The 23,780-nt window shown below is 37.7% G+C and overlaps 1 protein-coding gene across 2 annotated transcripts; it reads right to left on the bottom strand.

Moving 5' to 3' along the window:
- Positions 1-1,472: 1,472 nt before the first annotated feature.
- snx2 (sorting nexin 2) lies at positions 1,473-23,549 on the bottom strand. 2 transcript variants are annotated; one of them, XM_005809745.2, is made up of 16 exons: positions 23,350-23,549; positions 18,736-18,835; positions 17,431-17,591; positions 17,223-17,289; positions 16,256-16,299; positions 15,765-15,906; positions 15,436-15,514; positions 13,737-13,812; positions 10,980-11,093; positions 10,494-10,587; positions 9,627-9,832; positions 8,639-8,782; positions 6,056-6,067; positions 4,309-4,389; positions 4,157-4,228; positions 1,473-3,862 (listed from the first exon to the last, which is right to left on the bottom strand). In XM_005809745.2, exons 1-16 carry the CDS (start codon positions 23,449-23,451, stop codon positions 3,812-3,814), a joined length of 1,545 nt encoding a protein of 514 aa, XP_005809802.1. In that variant the 5' UTR covers positions 23,452-23,549; the 3' UTR covers positions 1,473-3,811. The 2 variants fall into 2 exon arrangements, with proteins under 2 accessions (XP_005809802.1, XP_023199680.1); XM_023343912.1 differs by lacking the exon at positions 6,056-6,067 and having other exon boundaries at positions 23,350-23,547.
- Positions 23,550-23,780: the final 231 nt, after the last annotated feature.

Below are 23,780 nucleotides of genomic sequence, written 5' to 3'. Positions count from 1 at the left end.
ATATTGTTTTTAGGTCATGACGAGGCAAAGTGCTTAAGTTTAGTCTGGAGTCTGCATGTTGAAATCCAGACTGACATGCAGCGTTAATAATAATAACTGTTGCTCAGGACGGTTTTAATAAAGTCAGATATGAATTGTGTTGTGCAGAAACCTTCAGCATGAATATGACAGCTAGTCAATGTAGCGACAGCCACAATGCAAACTACCACAGCGGCAACTTTCTGACAGCAGTTTGAGCTCAGATATGCAGAGCTGATGGGAAACCGGCTGACAGCCTGGGGAACCGATTCACATTTCCAGTGTCAGGACGGCGAAAAATAAAGAGCAGAACACAGGTGACACTCAGAGAGACAAAAACACAAACTACAGTAAAATATCTACAAACTGACATCTTACTGTGACAGTCAGAAGGTTAAAACACCTACTGTAGTTCACATTTATGTTTAATAAACTCCTCACAACTCTGTTTGTATATTCATATATTAAATAAATAAAATTATTTAAAAGTTAATTTATTTCAGTTACTCAAACAAGTGAGGTTTTTATTGTATTTAAATTTAGCCTTGGGTTAGAAAAACACAGAGAACATTTATCAGAGTCAAAATAAAAAACTTAAAATAAGATTATTCTGATCTAATAACCTGATTAATTTAACCTGATCAGTTTGTAATAAAGACGCCTTCATTACTGGGTCCATTTTAAAAGCACTTTATTAAAAACACTTTACTGAGCACTGGTTGCACTTTAAGCAAAGATTTGTACATCAACAGAAGTTTCAACTACTGAATATTTAACTAGCATGTCGCCATTTGCAGACGTGGGTTGGTTAACCAATTTACTTTAAATCAAACGGAATTAGTGTCGTTTGTGCTGCTATCATTTTAAAGATATTAGTAAATGTTTCCAGAGGTTATCGATGGTCAACCAGACCGTCTACATTCACAAAATCAAACAAATTTTGTTAATTAACGGTGCGACAAATATTCTCGTTGCACAAATAGCAAACTTAATTTTTATACATTTTGTTTGCTTTAAACTTTTTCATCTTAAAAATTATCAGCACAAACAAAAACTTTCGTTGCACAAACGTTTGACACCAATTTCGCTCAATTAGAAGAAAATTTAAATAGTAAAATTCAGACGCTCACCGGTCTTTTCCGTTTCCTCTCCAGGGTGTTTGGGCAAATCTTTCCCCAGGGATACGGGCAATATTTATTGGTTCCGGGACAGGAAAGGTCCCGGGACAAAATTGTGGGCAATTTTCATAACTGCGCTTGGGTGTAAGGCTAAAACATAAAATATTTATAAACGGGATAATGTGTACATATTTGTATTTATTAAAAATGTATATAGATGTTAGTTGGTAAACTCAAACTCAAAAAAATCTATCAACAGCTAAAGCTGACATCATCTACAAAGGAGTGTTTTATTAAAGCATTAAAGGTCAAACAAATACTCAGAACACAGTAAAATAAAGGATGAGATACATTCTTTATTGTAATTAAAGTCTTCAATCATCAGCTCAGCTGCACTGCAGGAATGTCACATCAAAAGATTTCCAAACAATCAAGAATTTCTTCGTCTTTGAAAATACAAAAGAAAATCAGCAAAAACCTTCCCAACCATTGCACATCAATGGTTAACAAGAATGTAAAAGATTTTTAAAAAATCATACAAACCAATAAATGTTGAGATTTCAGATGAGCAGAGCTGGAAATATGCAGAAGATTAAATTACTCAAAATCAAAGCTGCTTCCATTTCTTCTTCGGTTTCAAACCATTTAGAGATGAAAACACTTTCAGGTCAAACTGATTCTGGACGTTTTTCTGCAACGTGATTTAAAATCAATCAAAAACATCAAAACAAACTGCAGGGTTTGCTACAAAACATGTAAAACTGCAGCTTTCACAAAGATTCACAGACGGATAAAAAAAAAAAAAACTCAACGTCTTCAGTTATTTCAGGGACGGACAAACGGTCAGCTGATAAATTCACACTTTCAGGAAAATAACAGCTCACAGCATCACCTTCACTTTCCCGGTTTATTCATATAAAGAACATAAACTGGTTCTGTTCAGTCTGCAAATAAATTTAAAGATTATACAAAAAAAAAAAAACATTGATTGAACAGAAATCTGTTTTTTATGAAAATCCAACCAGTTTCTGTTCTTATATTTCTGTCTGAACAAATTTTTAGAAATAAAAGATGTTTGTTTATAACCCAAAGTGCCATTTTGGACACTTCAAAAGCCACATATTGTAAATTTATCAGATGTTTCAGTCTTTTATAAACTGAACCTTTTTATTAAATCTGCAGTGAACAGAACCAGAGGGAGAGACTCTTCCAGTTTGGGCTCAAACAAAAACGTTGCCTTCACTTTCGATCATACAGCAACAGAAACAAGGCTCTTATTATGAAAGGTTTAACAGGAAGTAATAGCAAAGAGGAATAACTTTATGATGAGATCAGTGATTGAAGAAGCTGTAATTGTTCCTCTGCTGATGGCGAAGGATTGTTTTTGGAAAAATGTTTAAAAAGCTTCATGCTCAATGCAGTGAATAAAGGTGGAAAATGGTTCTGGTTCTAAATGATATTCTGGATCTTTCTGAGTAACTTTGCTCACTAAAACAACAGAAAAAGTAAAAAAATATAAACAACCAATCAGAGAGCACTTCAACTCAGTTGCCAGGCAGGGAATGTTGCATTGAAGCTCCAGGATTGTGCAGCTCTCTGGAAAATCCTGAAACAAACTTCTGATCTCAGCAAGGCTCATGGGTAATGGAGTATTTTGCATTAAGTACGGAAGCTCCTTGTTGCCAAAAAAGCAGAACAATTTTATTAATTATGAGCGTATTTTAAACTGAAATACTGAATGTTTAACCTTCTAATGTTTGCAATGTTTTGAAGTTCCAGTATGAATCACACAGCGCCATCTAGTGGCACAAACACCGAACAACATTTAGCTGTTGGACTGCTGTCAAACCTTTTCAACATATTAGCATCTCAAGACATTTTTATTTGTAACCATGTTTGCATGATTTTGACATCAGCTTGATAATTAATAATCTGAAACCAGGAAGCGTGACTGAAATTTTAATTTAGAATTTTATAAATTGACTGAAATTTTCTATTTTCTACATTTGTTAATTAGTTTAGTCATGTATTCAATTTTTCTTACTGTTTGGGCTGATTTTTTAATTGACAGAGCCAGAAAATAACTGAAAGTTAAAAACTAAATTAAAGCTTTGTTGTTTTTTGTATTTCTGCAAGTAAAAGATTTTAGTTTTTGTGCTGAAAAAGCAACAGAGTTTATTTTCTGCTTTCATTTCAACTTTCAAACTTTTTCTACATTTTTAGACAACAATGGGCTTCCATAAATCCAAAAACTAATTTCTTTACCTAACACTTTTCTTTCGTTGGGCAATTTTAAATGATCCTTTAATAGAAATGTCCCGATAAAGCGCCCCCTTGTGTCAGATGTTGGAATAAATCAATGAAAGCTTTGGATGTTTCAGATTAAAGCTGTCTTTCTTCTGTGTTGTAAACTCGTGCTGCGTTCACTGTCTGACAGAAATTACTGTTTATTTCAGGCTTTATAAGAATTTGGTTGTTTCCTGAATCATAATTCGGGACGTAAAATCAATCAGTTCAGTTCAAAAACAAAAACCACAAACTGTGAACTTTGCTTTTTTAATTGCAAAAAGACACTTTGATTATCTGACTCGCTCCTCATCTTGGCTTCCACGTCAAACAGGAGGAGAGGTGCATGATGGGTAGTGTAGTCAGTCCCTCTGCTGCGTGACGGGGCTCTATGAGATGGCCTTGGCTTCAGGGAGGAAGGCTTCCCAGTATTTAATGAGCTGCAGGTCAGGAAACAGACGATTCTGTTGCTTTTTGCCATAAATTGATTCTCATTAAAGTTGCAGCAACAATTTAAAAAATTTGACACAAAAGAAAAATGTACAACTTCAAATTAATTTCCTGTTTTGTTTCAATTTTTTATTTTTTTTATAAAACATTATGAATAATAAAAATTTGCTAATTTAAACATTTTCCACAAAAATATATTTCAAACAAAAACAAGTCTTTTTTTTAGTCACTTTAACTCTCGAACAATGAAATGTGTAACTCAGGTTTAATGTAAAATGTTTTACCTGCTGCTGTGTTTGAACCAGCGATTCCAGGTATTTAACAATGATCATTTTGAAGTCCTTTACTCTCTCTTTCTGCAGGAAAAACACGGATGAATTTAAACTAACAGAGCAGAAAGCGTTGGATTTAAAATGAAGCCGGGTCCGACTCGTACCTCGAACCTGCTGACTTCTTTGCGGATGGTTTTGGAGATTTGCTCGAAGTCTCTCTCGCCCTGCTGGACTTTTCCCTCCAACTGAAACACAGACAGCAGAAAATATTCAGAGTTTCTGTCTTTATTTGTTTTAACACACACTGCCTGGTACAAATGTGTCATTTTACTTTTTGTTGCACCAGCATTATGGCAGAGGTTAGGGCTGCGCTAAGGACTTTATAAAATTTTGAGTATAAAAACTGTAAAAATATGAGAAAAAGTCATTTTAATTAGAACTATTTAATTAGTTGGAGCTATAAATGATCAGCTCACAAGTCTGTGGTTCTTTTTTGAAACAGACTCAGTCGTTTGCACAATCTCTACAAAGTCCTGCTACCAAAAATTATTTGATGATGTGTTAAAAAAAAATCATTTTCTTTTTAGTAACATAAATAATGTATAACTTCACAAGACGCTCTACATTCCCTTAATTTGAAAAAGATTGGATTCAGGAGTTCTCATAAAATTACAACTTTGTTCCAGTAATATTATGAATTTATTCTCATTAAAACGACTTTATTCTTGTATTATTACGAGCGTACTCTGTGGCATTTTTCTGGTAACTTTGCTTTTTTTTCTTAAGACTCCATCATAGCAGCATAAACTCAGTGAGAAATTTAGAAAAAAACCCCTAAATTTTAGTATTTTATTTCCCAGGTGAAAAATATTCCACATTATAAAATTACTTTTTAATAACTCATCACTTCTGTCCATCCAGCTTATAAAACGCTTCAGTAACATCAGTTTAAAAAGTGTTGTTGGTACCAATCATTTTTTAAAGTGTGATTTTGTGATCAGTGGAGTTTAAAACAGTATCCCCGCCTGTCACGCGGGAGACCAGGGTTCGATTCCCCGACGGGGAGTGAAGTTTGTTTCAGGTCCCTCTTGAAAATGAGATCTAGATCTCAACGGGGTTTACCTGATTAAATAAAGGAAAAAAATATAAAAGCTGAGTTGTGACAACAAGTTGGAGGTTTTCTAACAGGTTTTCATTCTGTTCAAAACTACAACCTACCATAATCTCTGGAAATTAATACAATAACTGCCACATAGAAATCTGGCAACAATATTAAGAGTTTATAAAACAATCATATGAAAAAAGGTCTATGAAACTGTTATATGATGCAGGTAACATATCTACTGCTCTTAACCTCTTGACATAACCGCACTGTAAATAAATCTGGACTGTCCCTTTAAGTTTTTATGAAATTTAGTTTTAAGTTCAGCTTCATTAATAGAAACATTTAAAAACTTCAGTGTAATTTCTTGATTCTGATTAAGTCACTTTTTGGACTGAATAAAATCATTTAGGTTCTGCTCCTGGGGGCGTGTACCAACATTTCATCCAATGACAAAGTAAGACGGGTGGGCGGGGTTTGATCAGGCCACGAGTTCAACCAATCAGAGCAGACTAGGATTTAAACCAGCAACCTACTTAAACAGGAAGTATTTTCCTTATTAAATCAACGTTTCAGAGGAACTTCGAGGTTTTAAAAGTCAAATTTAAGGTCAGAAAACTTTTCATCTCTACTCAGGCTAATTTATGTGGCAGAGGATGGATGGATGTGAAAACACAACTATAAGCAAAAACAAAAATATGTAGAACTAAATGTGCTAGAGGTGAAATAAATGAGGCAAATGAAGGCGTGAAGCAGGCAGCAGGCAGGCAGCACACGGACAGACAGAAACAGGCGGGGGCGGGGCCTACCTCCTCAATCTCCTGGTGGTGGGAAGGCATGGCAAGGAAAATGCAACAAAATTTAAGAGGCTGGAGAAAATAAACTCAGAGCTTCCAGAACCAAAGAGGAAGATCCAGAAAGATGAGCAAACAGCGAGGAAGAACAAAACCAGTGAGGGAAAATTTGCACACTTACAGAAAAAATGTTGCTAAATTTCAATCCTTTAGTGGAATTCATGAAAAATGAAAAACTTAAAACTTTAGGAGTTCAGAAAATGTCTGGAGCAGAAGAAGTTCATATTCTGAAAATATTCCTTAGTTTTTGCTCCAAAGAATCTAAAACTTTTCTTTCTGTTTATTAAAACTGAGAGCAGACATTTACAACGAGTTACGGCCACTGAAGATAGAAAAAAGGAGCAAATTTCTGCCAAAAAGTCTCAGAAATTTTCTAGAAAAAAAACCTGAAAATGTCTAAGTTTGAGTTTTTAAATACTTCAGAGATTTAGTTTAAGGTTAAAATGTATTTATTGGCCAGTTTTAGACACATCAGCGATTTTAAACAGATTTTAGAGCAGCAGCTTCCCAGCTGACTGCAGTTTGAGTTTGGTGCCCACAGGGGGCAGTGTGGGCTAATGCTCTGGTTTACAGCGGAGGAGCCTTCGTCACAAAGAAGCTTGATGATTAGAAATATAACTGAACTCAAAATTAAATTATTATTTTTTTTAATTCAACCAAGAAAGGAAAATTATTTTGACAGAATTAATGATTGAATTTTTTAAAATCAAAATATGCAACTTTTTAATTTAAGTTTTTGACTTAGAGATTGCATTGCAGCAGAAACTGTTTATTAATATTAGAGTTAACTTGCTGATTCTGCCTGGTGTAAAGCTGAACCTGCAGGGTTTTAATTTTTCCAGGTTCTGCTCCCAGGTTTCCCTCCAGCTCCGGTTCGGATCAGCTGCAGGTTTCCAGCTGCAGCGGCGAGGAAAACTCGTTTTCCCGTCAGAAAAAGCCGCTGTGTGTTTTCTGCTGTCAGAGCCGAAGCCCGACTGCTGACAGGAAACTCCAAATAAATGTGGGTTGTAACTCTACTGCGATCGCTGCGCCTGCAGCCTCTGACGGACAGGCCCCCTCCCCCGGTGCTCCGACCCCCGACCTCGCTCGCCTCGCTGTGTCTGTGGGTTCTGACGGGTGAATTTGTGCAGTGACGGCTTCAACAGAAGCTCTAATAAAGTATTTTTCGACTCTCCTGTTTGTCGTTGTGAGTTGGGCTGAAGTCTGCAGACGGGAAGGAAAAGAAGTTTTCGGATGACTGAGCCGAGTTTCTGCCGGCTGCCGGACGGGATCCGCTTTGTTTCACTGGGAAAGGATTCAGCTGATCAGAGCAAAACGCTGCAGAGTCCGAGGAAACGATGATGACTGGTTCCATCAAAGCAGCTCATAAATTCAGTTTTTATTAAAATGTGCATCCTTTGATTCTGCATCAGCTTTAATCAGAAGTTTCCTTTCTTCTCTCTTCAGATCAGATCAACATTTTGCCTCTTTTCAGAAAAATAATCACAGCTTAGAGCAAACAAAGAGGAAAAAGCAGGGGGAGAAACTGCACCAATGCTGCTTTTCACCGCCAGAGGGCGCTCCAGACTCTGCCACCTGGAGTTAAAGGTCCCTGATCAAGAGCTTCCTGTTGCAGCCTGAGGTTTGATTTCTGTGAGAAATTTTCCTACATGAACAATTTTTATGAGTGAAACATGAACAAGAAAAAAAACGACCCGGAAACGATAAACTATGATCCAGAGTGATCACTTGTAAAACTGTCGACACGTTCTGCCGTTTTTCAGATGAAAGTCGATAAAATTAATGATGTGATTTGTTGATTAATTTGTTTTTAAAAGTCCAGTTAAGGTCAAAAGTATTCATACCCTGCCAGATTCAGGTTTCTTTTAACGAGGCCGACATGTTAATGTTTTGGATCGACTCAGACGATTCCCGATACGATTCTGAGAATCAGTGAAAATCTGGAGATCATCAACACAGGAAACACAGAAAAAGATCTAATGCTGTCAGATTAAGGTTAAAAATTATTCTCCACATTTTATGTCCTTTAATAAAATGTGAATAAAAAAACAGATATATTTTTGTTTTTTTATGATTTGATAGATGTCTGTCTTATTTCCCATCAGAAATAAACTTATTGTTAAAATTAAAATAATTTAATATCTAAATCTGCTGGGGGTATGAATAGTTATGGGCTGTAAAAATCTGAAAATCCACAAAGCCTCAACTTCCTGTTAAAAATTACAATTTCTCCTGATCATAGAAAATCTTCCGAGTAATGTCAGGAGATGCTGAAACAAAGGTTGCCATGGTGATTGCCAGTTTTTTTAGGAAGCCCACAGCATCACTCTTTCTCACTGAGCTGAAAATTCTGTGAAAAAATATCTGAAGAAAATCCAGGAAATGAAACTGTGATTGTATGAAAACCACAACAGGGATGAAAATGAGTTGAGGTGAATCTGTTTCTGATCCGTTTCAGGGCGGTACCAGCAGAACCCGAACAGCTGGAACCACAGCTCTGTTCTGCCCGGCGACCCGGTCGGTTCTGGACTCTCTCACCTCTTTGATCTCGTCTTTGGCCTGCTGCAGTTTGTCCGGTTTGTTGGTGAACTGCAGTTTGGCTTCAGCTTCCCGTTTCTTCTGCAGCAGCATCTGGCTGTCCTGCCACTTCTGCCACGTCTTCATGCGGTGGTCAAACACTCCCTGGACACAAACACGCTCACTTTCAGAACAAAAGTCACAGAAATTAAAACACTTTCCTCTCAGGTTTTATTAGGATTTTCATGTCATCAAACTGGATATTTGTGAGAAAATGTTTTTCCCCAAACGGTTTGGAAAACATTAATTCTGCTACACCATGCTAATTAGAAGAAGCTAATGCTAAAGAGCTAACGCCCACCATGTGAAAATGACTAAATGTAAATTGGCGCTTTAGAATTCATCTGGAATAATTAATTTAGGGGAAGCTAATTGTGCTAAATGTTTTTAAAGTTAGCAAACGCGACGTAGAGCTATTAGAGGATTAGCATGAGTTTTCTCACCGTTGGTTAAAAATGTATGATGATGATGATGATGATGTTCTTCATTGGTGTTGCAGTTCAGACAACATTCAGACATTTCTGAGAACTTTTTCGTAACACAGAAAAGCTCGTCTGTCCAAAGGGAAACTGCAGTGAACCTCCGTCTAGTCGTGGATTTTTCTCCAAATTATTAGCAGATCATTTATGTGGAACCAGATGTTTTTTGTACAGCATGTCTAAATTATTCAAAAGAAAATGCAGCCATAAAAGCTGAAATATCTGGACACCGTGCTAATTGACTAGCTATCAGATGGCATTTGCAAAATGGCTACTGTAGAAGCGCCATTCATTGTCCTTGGCTCTGATTGGCTGAACCACAAGAATGGAGATCAGGAAGATCATAGATATTAGTTTTTGCGGTAGCACCAAGACATCTGGTTCAGACGTCTGATGTGAAAACATAAAGAATCAAAGTAAATATTTAGATTTTCCTGCAGGCTGTTTCCACGCCGTCTCTGCCGTCGTACCTTGACGGCGCCGATCAGCCGGACGTAGTCGCCCAGTAACTCAGAGAACAGGTACAGGTCGGCGTTGGCCTGGTCCTGGTGCAGCTGGTCGATCTTCTCCTCCACCTCGGCCAGCTGGGACAGAGCTCTGGACAGCGCCGTGTGGTCCTCGCTGTTCCCCAACATGGCCGCCGACTTGGCGAACTGCGCCGTGTTTACAGACAGCTCTGGAGGCGAGGAAGATGAAGAACTTAAAGGTCTGATCCGTACGTCAGGATGATTATCGTTCTTCTCAGCTGTCGGATCAAAGAGTTCTCAGACTAAAAGTAGCTCCTAATGACGTCACTTTAGGAAAATTCTTAGAATTTCTTGATTTCTTTAAGATAAATTTTATTATTAAACCACCTTCAGCCTTAAGAAATCACCTAACATTACTAAATGTTAGGAGAAGTGAGGAGGATCTTCAGTTGAACATACATTTTACGGCTGGAAGGTTGTGGAAACACCAACAGAAAGGAAAAACATTCTCCATAAAATGGCTAGAGCTCTGCCAACAGCAGGTTCTGCATATCAATTAATTCAATTTTACAGTTTCATCATGACTCACTTTTCTTAATCCAGTATAAATTCCATGATTCGTTTCATTTCCATCAGCTGATTACTGGGGGCATATTTGGGTTTTTCTGAGTCTTTTTCAACCAATTACAGCTAAAACTAGATATTATTGATTTATTTCATAAAGACTCAAGAAAGCTACCAGATCAGATTCTATTTTTTAAGACAAGCATTAACAAAATCACAACAAATCTCTCAAGTAATATTGACATTTTTAAATGTATAAAAGCCAAACTAGTTCATATGCTTTTATTTTGGTAACAGGAAGTGTACCTTTCCTGTGACAGACCAGCGACTCCACGCTGGCGTGAAGTTTCTTGAGCTGCAGGTCCAGATTCTCAAAGTGTTGCTGCTTTTCCTCGAACCACTGATGGAAAAACACAAACAGAATCTGATGAACGGCTGAAACTTTCTCCCAGTTTGTAAAACTAAATCCTTCATTCATCATGTTTTCGCCCACTGCTCTTCTTTAATATTTCATCTGTATTGTTTATCCTTGATTCCTCCATCTATTTTAGTTTTTTGCTGCCTCCTCTGTACCTCTTCCTTTCTTCATTTGTCACAACTTTTTTCTTTTCCTATCTTACTCCTTCCTGTTTCCAGCAGCTTTCTCTCCTCTCTCTTTAACTTCTTTGTCGTTTCCATCTCTCCATCCATCCTTTAACTTTCTTATTTACTCTCTACTCTGCATCCAGCATCCAGGCTCATTTTCCTTCCTTTTCCCTCTCTCTGTTCATCCCTCTGTTTTCTTCCACTCACGGCGTCCGACTCGTTCATCTTGATGGTCATCTTGTTGACGGCGTCGGCGGCCTTGTTGACCATCCGGAGGATCCCGGCGCTGCTCAGAGCCTGGGTGTTGACGGCGCGCGGCAGCTGCAACACAAACTTAAACTTAATCCGTATTCTGCTGATTTTTCTGCGGCTCTTATTTTTATTTAATTTATCATTCTCATTTCTGTCTCTCCTGGAACGCTGCTGATGTTTTCTTGCTCCTAAATCAGCCACTTTATGTGCGGAGCAACTGTAGCAGAAGCAGAACCAATCGGATCAGGTGGGAAACAGGCTCATTTTTCTTCATTTTGGGAAAGTTTTACCTTTTCCCCTTCCGGCCGCTCAGATCTCATTTAGCCGGCGCGGCGGCGGCGGCGCTGAGGGGACGGCTGAGTCCCCGGGGCCCTCGGTGAGGGAGGGACGGGGGGAAAGCAGCTCTAAATTGCGTCTCGTCCGCTCGTGTTTCATTAACCGGACCGGACGGAACGCCGCGCTCAGCTTCCCGGCGATTCGTCTGATAGATCTGTGACACGCAGCCATTTATCGGAGCCAGAACAATCCCGGCCGCAGTTAGGCGTCGGGTCGACAGGAACCAGGGCGGATCGGTCGGAGGCGACAGGACGACACGCTGCAGGCGATTAAGTGTGAGTGGAAATAAATGGAAGAAACAGGAAACGTCGGCGGCTCTTAAAGCCTGCGCTAGTTTTCAGAGGATCTCTGGTTTGACCTTGTTGGGAAAAAACGAAACAAAGACATCCGAGTTTCCAGCCTTTTCTCAGAGAGAAGTGTTATTTATCTGTGTGACCGGATGTTTCTAAAAGTTAAACTCAACAAATACTGGAGTCAAATTTTATTGGATTAAGTGAAGCTGTTTATATTTGCTGAAGATAAAAAGTATTACAAATGATTTTCCAGAAAGAAACAAAATAAATGACGGAATAAATTCATTTACTGGTGACCTTGGCGACTTTTCCAACAGCGGCTGGAGGTTTTAGTACTTTTCAAACTCAACGTTTTAGGTATAAAATAAAACCAACCTAAGGGACGTTTCGTTCCGCTCAGGCTTCAAGCAGCAACTTAAAGTCATTTAATAATTCTCCTACCCAGAACTCCAGTGCAGGGAAATTTAGTTTTATGACTCAAATATTATCTGCCAGGTTTGAGTCGGGTTGAAAATGGATTATAATCGATCATCTGTCACAGTGGTTCAAATTTGGATTAGAAACATCAGAGAGAAAATAGGACATTTCAAGATTGAGCAACTAAAATGCAAAATGTGTGTGTATTAATTGGGCAGAAATAATTGCCAGATTATGGTCAGATTAGTGTAACTAATCTCCAGACAAAGTATTCTCATTCATTTATTAAAATCAACTTTTTTTTGCAGATAAACAGTGTAAATATGTTGAGGGTGCCATCTTTATGTTTCTGAGAATTATTTTTAAGTTTTCATGTAAATTTGCCTAATTCTGCTTCTATTAGCCTAAAACCTTTTCAGTGCTGCTCTCTGTGTGTTTAATACTGCAGGTGAATTTTCCTATTGGTTCTAGAAGTACACCGTAGTTAACGTCCACTTCATACATCCATAAAAGTCTCCTATAAGAAACAACAAAGTAGATTTTTTGCTAGTCGCTTTAAAAAAAAAGAAAAAAAAGTAGCTAGCAAGTCTGACAAGTTGCTAAAAATAGCAACAAAATCCTTAAACTGGCAGCGGTGCTTCTCTTGTCCTGCTCACAGCCCAGTAAGCCCCTCTGCTCATCCCACACATGGCCACGCCTCCGGTGTCTCTTGGCTCCGCCCACTTTGGCTTTTTCTAATTTCATCAGGGAGCGGGGCTACGCTATCACAGGGCGCTAGTTATACTGTAAATGTAAGAAAAGTGAACTGATAAGCAAAAGATGTTCACCAGAAATCTGCAACATGCAGATCTGAATCTTACACGATGGCTCTAAAAACGTCTGGCTAAAAATGACAAAAAACAATAAAAATATTTTTAAACACAATAACAAACAGGTCTTAGAAGTTTTTTCATAAAACTGGACAGAATGATATTAAAAGTACCAGTAATATATTTTACATTATTTCCTTGATTTTTTTTTTTTTCAGAATTAACACCCCATAGAAAAATATGTATCCATCCTCTTTTTGCTAAAGTTTGATGATTTCCTTCATTTTAAAACCTAAAAACATAAATAAAATGGTGGTTTCTTTTAATATTACAACAACCACTGAATAATCTACAGATGGGGAGAAAGAACTGGCCAATTAATGTTATTTTTATTGGACAACCAGATTCGACGCCATTTGTGATGGTTTGTTTTAAAAGTTCCTGAAATGATAAACCAAACAACCTGAACCCTCCTGGAATCGTTGAGGGATTTTTATCACCCATCTTTTGTTTGGAATTGGCAGTTATTCAGCTTCCTGGGGACAGTTTTCCCTCTTTAGGAGGACAGGAGTACAGATGATGACGTTTTATTACCAAGTAAAGACGGTTTTGGGTAAAATCAAACAAAATGTGTGTTTTTCAATTTAGAGTTAAAGCAACAAACTTCCAATTTGGAGATCAGACACCAGCAGTTTGCAGGTGTTGATTTTCTGCAGTGAAGCACAACCAGCAGCAGTTTCTAAGTATTGATGCTGCTCTTTGTCTTTTTTATTAAAAGGGGCTCCAGATGAGGCAGAAATGTGGAGAAGTGGCGATAATGAGCGGGCTGCAGCTCCTGGTTAAAGCGTCTGATTTACCTCGGTGCTCTCCAGGAACTGCAGGACGTCAGGATCCTTCAGCAGGATGGGATGTTTGACCGTTCTCATCAGATACCTGAAGCAGGGAGGAAATACCGATCAGAAGAGGAAGAGCAGCGTTTCTTCGACTACATCTGGGTTGTTAATGCAGGGCAGCTTCCTGCTTGACATGCTCCACTGCTGCCAAACATCTAACTTTACTTTTTAGTAAAGTGTGAAAATCTATGTGAAGCTGGGAAGCCAATAATGAGAAGCAAACGAGGTCACTAAATCATAAATATTCACAGTTTATGACAAAAAAGAAAAATGTGTTTCCTAAATTCCTGAGTGAGGATTTTTGTCCTCATTAAGCGTTTCTGAGTGTTTGTCCATCAGCATGTAGTTCTGTCACTCTGAGCTCCATCAGCTGTCTCCGGCTGACCTTCCTGCCAGTCAAACGGCATCAATAAAGGGCAGCAGAATGTCAACCCGCCTCCTCACCCTCCAACCTCTTCAGTATTCTACATACAAACACAGGATGTGTGTCGTGATAATGATGTATCTAATATTTGTAGTTTAACCTTTCAGCCTTTACTGTTCTGATCTCATTGAACTTTAATACGCAGACACACAATGGGAGCAGGGGCAGCATTTTTCACCTTTTTAGACAGTTTAGGTTAAACTCAGTTTTTTATTTACATGGAAGGTATTCATGTTCTCTGTTTAAGTTATAAATAAATGTTTTAATTCAGAATATCAGCTATGTCTGATTTCAAGGCTAACAAAATGAAAGTTAGTGATTGGCTGCTGATCCCTTCTAGATTTGTTAAAATTGCTCATTTTGTTAGCAGTTAACTACTGCTGACAAAATTAATATAGTCCATAATAATGTCGTTTAGCACCTAAACAACTACTAATAAATTAATAATGATTAGGTGATCGCCTGCTAATTTTATCAGAAGTATGAGTGGTTAGGATGTAGCAGCATCAAAATTAGCCGCAGTTAGCTGCTTAGCACTGCTTGCAATGCTAGGGTAATTAACGCAATTAGCAGCTAACAAAACACTGCTAACATAAATAGCGGTCAGGTGTAAACCTACTGATTTTGTCTAAAGTGCTAATTTTAGATCAAAGGAACATTGGCTGTTTCTGAAGGACCAGCGTCCGCAACTAGCATCTGTTAGCAAATTACCAGTAGTTCAGTAATCAGTATTATTTATAATAGTAGTGATTAGCACCTGAGTAACAACTGCTAACAAAATTAAAAGTAGTTCGATGATCATCTGATAAATTTTCTAGTACTTATGGTTGGGACGTAGCAGCGCTCAGCAAAATTATCTCCAGATAGCTCCTTAGAACTGCTGGTCTAATTAATGCTAGTAGCAGTTAGCAGTTAAAAAACAATGCTAAAATTAACAGAACAAATTTTTCATAGTGCATCTCTACTCTTTAAACTGTAATTCTTTGCACTACATATTTCAAAGCCAGCGTTGTGCAGCTTTATTAAATAAAACTGAGTAAATATCAGGATTATGATTCTAAGCAAGAGTTGAACAACTGATGAAAATATGTTTAGTTTTTGAAGCTTCTTTTATTACTTTATAACCAAATTATTAAAATAAATGTAGCAGCAAATATTACTTCAAAAATGAGTAACACTAATTTAAGACAAAAACGGTTTTATAATTAACTACATTTTGTTTCTTCCTCTTCTTCGTACCTCTCTAGTGCAGACCTCCGTTTCTCCACAAACTCATTGGATGACTGATCCTCCTTCCCAACCTTCACTTTGGTCATCCCTGCAGAAAAGAACAAATATTTAAGATATTTTAAAATATTTATTTAAGAGAACACTTTAAAACTTTGTTTCAATTCCTCTTCCTGACATTCTGACTAATAATTTGCTTTGAGATAAATTACTGAGAACTGCTTGTAAGGAATCAAAAATTCTCCATGAGTTTTCTTCAGCTTCAGCAGAAGATGATGATGCAAACCTGATAATCTCGGTCACTGAAGGCCCAGGACTGTCGTGGTTCTAGTTCAACTTACCCACAATGCTTTTCTCTGGTGCAGGGGGAACGATGTACCCTATGTGCAGGTACTTGGAGGCCAGTTTACTGTGCAGACCCAGAAAATCACTGAAACGCCTTTTAACTGCGAAGTCTCTCTGCTTAAACAGAGACATGGAGGTCTGGGAGCGACACAGAGAGAAAGACTTAAAAGCTTTTAAAATAATTTAGGAAGCTGGAACGTTAGTTTAACGTTCCAGCAGTTGGTTCTGTGAAGGAACCAGCCAGAGAACATCATGGAGGTCTGGAAACTGTACACTAAGCTAAGCAGTGAAGATTTGCACAGAGAAGGAATCAAGATGCATCTCTTATATCAATGCTTTCCTAAAATAAACTGTTGTCTAACAGAGCGATGCAGGGCTAAAAATAAAACATTAGTAGGTAAAAATATGTCATCAAGGAGTATTTTTCTGCACCGAGGTTCTGATTTGACCTGGACGGGAGATAAAAACTCAGTTTGATGAAACTCACCTTCGTTGTCACCTTGTAGGCCATGTATGCGTTCATACCGTCACCTGAAACACAGATACCAGTTTGAACTGCTCTGCTTGTTTCATGACATGATGTTTTAAAACAGAAACTCTGATAAATAGAATAACTGGTGCTTGAAGGAAGAATACAGTTCAGTTAACTGGTTAAACTGGTTATTAACCGTTTTATTTACTGCTGCTGATTTAATGTTTAACACAGGAACTGAGGACCAAGTTGAGTATTAGTGAACATATAAAAACAAGGTTCCTGCAGGTTCTACCAACTCTAATTTAACACATTTTAAGGCTTTTATGAATGAAATTTAACACGTGTTTCATGACAGAAATGTACTGAGTCTAGCATGGATTTGAACTAACACATAACACACAAGCTAGCAAGCAAGGGTATATTAGCAGCTAGTTACTAGTCACAAAACACTATGTCTGTTCGTGACTCAACATTTGGCAAGACAAAAAATTCCCACAATTAAAAATATGAAATAAAATACATGATTATATGAGATTAAATAGTCATGTTACAACAAAATCCAAGAAATTTGATTAATATATTTAAGGCAACCTTACTTTTTCATGAGTAAGAAATTTTAAGGCATTAATTTTAGATACATCAATTTAAGACTTTGTAAGGATGTGTGGACACACTGTAAAGAATTTGTTGTCTGTTCAGAACAAACATGTCTTCAGTTCCAAACAATGAAGTTATTCTGTTGGAAATGTACTGTAGCTGCAGTGACAAGTAGAACCTCCGGGGGGCTCTACTGCACCAATTAGACCAATAACCTCAGAAACTTAAGTAAATTTGATGAAGCAAATTCAGCTTAGTCCTCTACTGGGGAAAAATATCATCTCACTCTTGTTCTGCCCAACTTTTTGTTTCATCTCTTTGAATGTTGGGACATGCTGAGTTATTTCAGGGCTACAGGGACACTTTATCAGCGAGAACCCACCAATTTTCTCAGGATCTGACACTGATATGTGGATGTCGAATGAATCTCCACTTTCTTCCTCTTCAATCTACAGGAAACAGAAATAAAGTAACTTCAGTTTTTTATAGGAAACATAATTTTTTAAGCGTTTCATATTTAAAGTAAAACTGTGTGTGTGCGCGTAGGGGTGGATGTGTGCATGTGTGTGTGCGTGTGTGTGAGAGATTACCTCGTCAAAGGAGGAGTGTGTGAACATGTCGTCATGTGTGTGGCCAATGCGAGGAGTTATCACAGAGGTGGGGGGCGTGATGGGAGTGATGGCGGGCGACGGGCCGTCAGACAGCAAGACGTCTCTCTCTGGACTGTCCAACGACACTTCCTCTGTAGCCTCTATACACACACACACATACACGCCATCATTTCTCAGTGGAACTCCTGGGTATCAACTGCTTTATGGGGTCAAAAATGTCCTCCATGGTTTTTTTTCTTCTTCTATTTTAAACAAATATTCATGTTGTTATTTCGCACAGATTAAAATATCACCAAAGGCCCATCAGGGACTCTTGAATGAAAAGTCTGAGAGAACAATCTGAAACAAACATCTCATTAACAGACAATACAAGAAAAATGCTGAAGTTAGCACATCCTAAACATGAAATACCCTTCAAAACCAATTTTAACAAACACAAATATCCCAAAGTTGTAGTTTAGGTTTAAAGCTATATCAGCAAAATCAGCAACATATTGGCAAAAGGGTATAAAAGCAGATTATTTGAAACATGTGATTAAAAAACAATTAATGAATTAAGAAGCAGCCGATATGAAATTCCTTAAACAAAAATGTGATTTAAAAGAATAAGTTTATGAGTTGGAACCTTGCTAAAAAGATTTTCCAGATAATCTTCACCATGAAATTCTTGTCTTGAGTAGTTAAAGCAGAATAGTGACGTAAAATACTGTTAAAAGTAAATACTTCCCTTTTAATAAATAAACATGAAAATCTGGAATGTCCGATATGGCCCCTCAATTTGATTACTTGATCATTTCCATATTTAAAGGAAAAACAGGAGCTGTCATTTACAACATGGCTCATTTCATATCCCAAAAACTGTACAGTTTTTATTATCCGAGTAAAAAATAAGATGAGATGAAATTCAGACTGTATCATAACCTTGAACAAACACACCATTACAATAACAATGTGTTAAAATATTATATTAACAAAAAACATCAAAATATATGTAGTAATGTATAATGTAAGTTCTGAATACAGAAACTGCATGTAATTTTACTTAAGAATAATTTATTCTTCAATGTTGATGACAAAGTGAAAAAACCCCAAAATGTTCAATCTTTTCTTCAGCTGCCTTGAGGGGGCGCCACAGCAGATCTTTTCGCTCCATTTCCCTCTGAGCACTTCTTCTGCTGTCTCTTGGTCAATAAACATCACTGGAAACACTTCAGACCCTTGAGTAAAGTATAAACTACAGTAAAAATTACCTATTTGTTATTATTATCCTGTGTGTGTTCATACCTGCGAACAGATCCTCGTTGTCATCATCAAAAAATGAGTCCTGCTTGGGTCCATTTGCGTTGGTGCTGATGTCCACAGCAGACAGACTGGCTGGTTGTGACTAAACACACAGAAACAGAGATTTAAAGCAACTTAAAAAAAACAAATAAGCATGTTAGGTTCTTTACGTCAGAGCCGAACAAATACAAACTGAAACCCAAACAAGCATCCAGGATCTCTGAAATAATCCAACATCCCATAAACTATATACTAGTTTGGGTTTGTTTTTTTAACTCATCTGATGTGGATGAAAATAAAGATAAAAATGTTCATGATGGGATTTTCAGAACAAGTTAAATTCTTCATGAAAAGTATAACTAACTTTTACTTAGTAACTTTTTTATTTTGTGTTTTTATGATGTAAAGCACTTTGAACTGCCCTGTTGTATTGTACTGAAATGTATTGTACTAATAAACTTGATTGATCGATGAAAACAGGATTTGAGTGAAAACCTAAATAAATGTATCTCACAGTCAGTACGGGACATTTTTAATTTTCCTCTAACAGTTTTGTAATTTCTACTTGTAAATGCTGAACTTGCAGAATGCATGAATTAATTTGCTTCCTGTTTGTGTCCAACTTGACTTTAGATGTGTTGCTTTGCAGAAGCACCCACCACTGCTGCAACAAATTTTAGCTTAGTAGCATTTTTTAAGTAAGGCTAATCTAAAAAAATTATCTTATTTCCAATTTAATTTTGCTAGCTAAAATACAAATATTCCCAGATTTACTTTATGCCATTAAAAGCTTATAAATGAAGTCATACTGCAGCAGTTTTCAGTTCCAAACCACAGAGTGACGCAACTTTACTGCTGAACCAGTTTAAGACCAACGGCCTCTTTTCGCCACACATGCTGCGTCCTTCAGCCTGAACCCAGCAACGTTCCTGTGATGCAGCTGAAACTAAACTACAGGGTCGTTTTTCGTGCTGCTGCAGATGGCAGACGTGTTGCTGGGTGTGTCTGGCAGCAGGTGGAGGTTTCTCAGGTCAGAGCTGGATTAAAAACAACAAGCCTGTAGAGACAGAAACAGAACCGGGCTCACAGCTGGAGTCCAGGAAGAGCAAAAGAAGGACAAGACAGACAGATTATTGCTGACTGGACAAAAAAGAGGAGAGGATGAACGAGTGAGGAGGAAATGAGTGATGATAACGGTCGACTTCCTCCCTTCTTACTCAGCAATGCGTGAAGGAAACCAAGGAGGAAAATGTCACATTTAAAACCAGAACCAGGATGAATATGAGTGAAATCACCCAGAAACAAACCGATGAAGCAAAAAACACAAAAACTCAGAATGAAAAGATAAATCAGAAAATAAACATTTTATTATCATCTCAGACAGAATCTGTTGTAATCTGGGTCCTGAAGTTCAGAGATAGTGACATAATATTATTTATTATTATTTTTAATTCTTTGTTGTCTCTTTTCATCAACTTTTTGGTTTTTGCACAGCACTTTGGTGCAGAAACCTGTTTTTAAAATGCTATATAAATAAATTTCACATTGTACATTTTTAGTTCCAGTCCTAATTTTGACAATTTTTTTAGCAACTGATTGTTCTAACGATTAATCAAGTAATCAAATAAAAATTATTTAAATGAACTAATCTTATTTTATACAATATCAAAAATGTAAAAATGCAAATAAACAATTCAAATTCTTTTTTTAAATAAGAATTTATTTTGCGTAAAATTCAATAACAAAGCAACTGAAGCATCTGCAGCAAAAGAAACACTAAATAAATATTTAAATGAACAATTTCTGCTTGATTTAACATTAATGCAGCGAAGGGTTGGCTGAACAAAAATAACTTGCAAGTAACTTTTCAGCAACATATAGAAGCTTATTTTAACTCAATCATTCTTAAATATTGATTATTTCTCACTACACATCAGAGATGGGAAAAATTCCATGTTATAAATGTACGTATAATAATGCAAAACATTTTCTGTGCTTCATAGTTGCAGCAAAACCCAATAAGAACCCAGCTGAGAGTGGATCATCATGAACCAAAAACAAAATCAGATCCAGTTCTGCAAACTGACGCCTCAAAGGAGGAAACAGGTTAATCAGCACTGGACCTGACCCCCGGTCCATCTTAAAGGCAATAAAACATCCTTCATCCATTTAACGAGGCTTTGTGAAGCAGCGACACCATGAACACACACACACACACACACATCATTGAATAGCTGCTGTAATACTTGAGGAAGACAATCATCACCAGGAATGAAACCCAGAGTGCTGACAGGACAAAAGAGGCCAACCAGGCCTCTTTTAGTGTGTGTGTGTGTGTGTGTGTGTGTGTGTGTGTGTGTGTGTGTGTGTGTGTGTGTGTGTGTGTGTGTGTGTGTGTGTGTGTGTGTGTGTGTGTGTGTGTGTGTGTGTGTGTGTGTGTGTGTGGGCGCGGGGGTGCATGCTGTGTAGTTTGTTTCTGAACTGACTTTAGGTCCTGATAAACCCATTTCTGCTGCTGCTTTGTCACTGTTTGTGTTTCTGCAGCAATAAAGTTTTATTCCAGCCTCTGCAGGAGCAGTAAAGACTTCGAGCTGAAAGCTGAGCCGTGGTTCCTCTTCAGGACAGGAGAACATGAGAGAGAGCATCAGGCTGCGAACAACTGTGATGTTTTCATGCCAAACCGGACCAGAACCTCAGAGGACTGGTTCTGATATGTTGTTGAATCATTTCCATGCAGGATTAAAGCGGTTCTGAAGGATAAAATGGATCCAACCTCCCAGAAAGGCGACCCAGTCCAGCCTGCTATATGAACATCTGGGTCACTGCTCGGCCTGTCAGAATAACAAATGTTACTGGTGATAAAAAGCCCCAGTAATCGATGTGATAAACCAGAATATTGTCATTTTGAAACCTTTCTTGAGTCACCTACTGATACTGGGACAATAATGCAAGTTTCTCTCTCAAAGACCATTAAATTATAAAAAACAGGAACTGGAAGATATCTTCAAATATCCAAAATAAAACAAAACAACCCAAAACAAGTAATACAAAAAATATATATAAACCACACTCAACCAAACCATGAATAAAATGGATTATGAAGTCTCTGTAAGCAGAATTACAGCTCATCAGAACAGAAATTATTGGGCTCATTTTAATTTATTATCAGAACCGATTGATTGATTAATTGCTCATTTGCTTACAGCCTTTCACCAGTAGAAACTAAAACATTACTGATCAAAATGCTTCAATATAACACTAATATAACTATATATATATTTTACATATATATATATATATATATATATATATATATATTTTTTTTTTTTTTTTTTTTTTTTTTTTTAAAGTTTACTTAATGGTAAACCAGTGAAGAAACTCAGAAATGTTGATGAATCGATTGTTTTGGACCTAAACAGCAAAACTAAAAAAGTGGCAAAGAAACAGTTAAAAAAAATTATTTAAACAAAAAACTGTTTTAATTCAGAAACCAGACAGAAAAAAGTCCAAACTGTTAAAATAAAACCAAAGCTGGACCTCCAGCTGCTTTCTGCTCAGATCAGGTTCTGAAAGTCCAATTCAAGCATTTCTGAACCACCAGGTGAATCTATAAACGAAACGCGCTCTCCTAAATATTACAACAAGTTTTTGATTTCACTTCTTCATCCCATAAACCTGATGGGTTGTAAACCCTGCTGATGTTGGTTTCTTCACTCTGTGGCACATACTGACCTCACAAAGCAGCACAAAACTGATCCAGTTTCTAAAAACATCAAATTCAGGCATTTTCAAGCATTTCTAAGCAACAAGAAGAATCCTCTTCCCGTGAGAAACGGATCATAGATCCTATCTGAGAGCAGCAGGAAGCTCCAACCTTCAGAGGTTGATGATCATTTTTCTAATTATTGTTTATAGTTTGATTAACATGTTCAGAACCCAAAACAAACCCAGATCAGCCACGTCATCAGTCAACGGTCCTTCAGATATGAAGATAACATGGAGAAGAAATCCTTCAAGGCAACTTTGTGACTTTTACTCAGAAAACAGCGAAGGTTTGGTTTATTTATGGTGTTACCCTATCCCTAACCCTTACCCCAACCCCAACCCCAACCCGAACCGAACAAATATAATTCAGTTAAGCTTTAAGGTTTTATTTCCTTTTCTGACTGTAAAACACCCATAAACATGTTAAGCTCGTGTCTTTATTCTGTAATGTTATTTGTCTTTAATTATTGTTGAAAATAAAAAACAGATGTAAGAACAGCAGAAAACAGCTGAAATGCAGCATTATAACTGTTTCTTTTTTCCTAGCCTCCCCTGAAAGCACCACCATGCTCACCTGTGTGACCGTCACCTGACCTGCGCGTTTATTTCTCACAGTTAGGGAACCTAATCGGCTCCTGTACGTGAAGGCCACTGTTTGGAGGTAAAATCCCGCTTCTCCTCCAAAACAACACTGAACCAGAACTACCCGTCCGAACCGAACTCCATTCATCCGTGCTTGGATTTAAGCGGAGTTTTCCTCCGCTGTCAGCCGGAGCCATCACGCCCTGCCCGGCTGTCTGCCTCCCCTCGGCCTCCCCCGTCCATCACCCCGCCGCCTCCCTCCCGCCTCACCTCCGGGGTTTCGGCGCTCGGCTCCGGGAACAGGTCCTCTCCGTCCTCCACCTCATGGAAGTCGGTTCGGTCCGGTGGAGGGTCCCGGGCTGTGTCCGCCATGTTTCTGCTGCTAACGGAGGTCCAAACACCGAGGAGCTGACAGGAAGAGAGGAGGAGCAGGAGTCAGGAGGTTCTCCTGCTGCGTCATGTGACTGTCCTGCTGGGAACCAGAGAGGAGCGGGAAAACGAAGATGGCTCACTCTGATTAAAGTTTTATTTTTATTTCATTCTTAGCAAATGTACACAGAAGTACATCCCAGTACATAGAATAAAGAGTTTGTTACAACATCTAAATAAAGATAAATGAGAAGCAGATTAAGAGTTATTGTTTTTACAATTTTCTGATTATTTAAATCCAAAGTTTTAACAAAAGTAACAGATGTTTTAAA

Source organism: Xiphophorus maculatus, chromosome 12 (assembly GCF_002775205.1).
Source record: "Xiphophorus maculatus strain JP 163 A chromosome 12, X_maculatus-5.0-male, whole genome shotgun sequence".
NCBI classification, from domain to species: domain Eukaryota; kingdom Metazoa; phylum Chordata; class Actinopteri; order Cyprinodontiformes; family Poeciliidae; genus Xiphophorus; species Xiphophorus maculatus.
The sequence above is the reverse complement of the archived record's forward strand: the minus strand, read 5'-3'. Positions and strand labels throughout refer to the sequence as shown.

Excerpts from the sequence above, each read along its gene's own strand:
- snx2 (XM_005809745.2), bottom strand. The coding sequence starts at position 23,451 with ATGGCGGACACAGCCCGGGACCCTCCACCGGACCGAACCGACTTCCAT. Across the intron at positions 17,592-18,735 it reads CAACGAGGATCTGTTCGCAG|AGGCTACAGAGGAAGTGTCG; the intron begins GTATGAACACAC and ends GTGTGTGTATAG. Across the intron at positions 8,783-9,626 it reads GGCTGATCGGCGCCGTCAAG|GGAGTGTTTGACCACCGCAT; the intron begins GTACGACGGCAG and ends GTTTGTGTCCAG.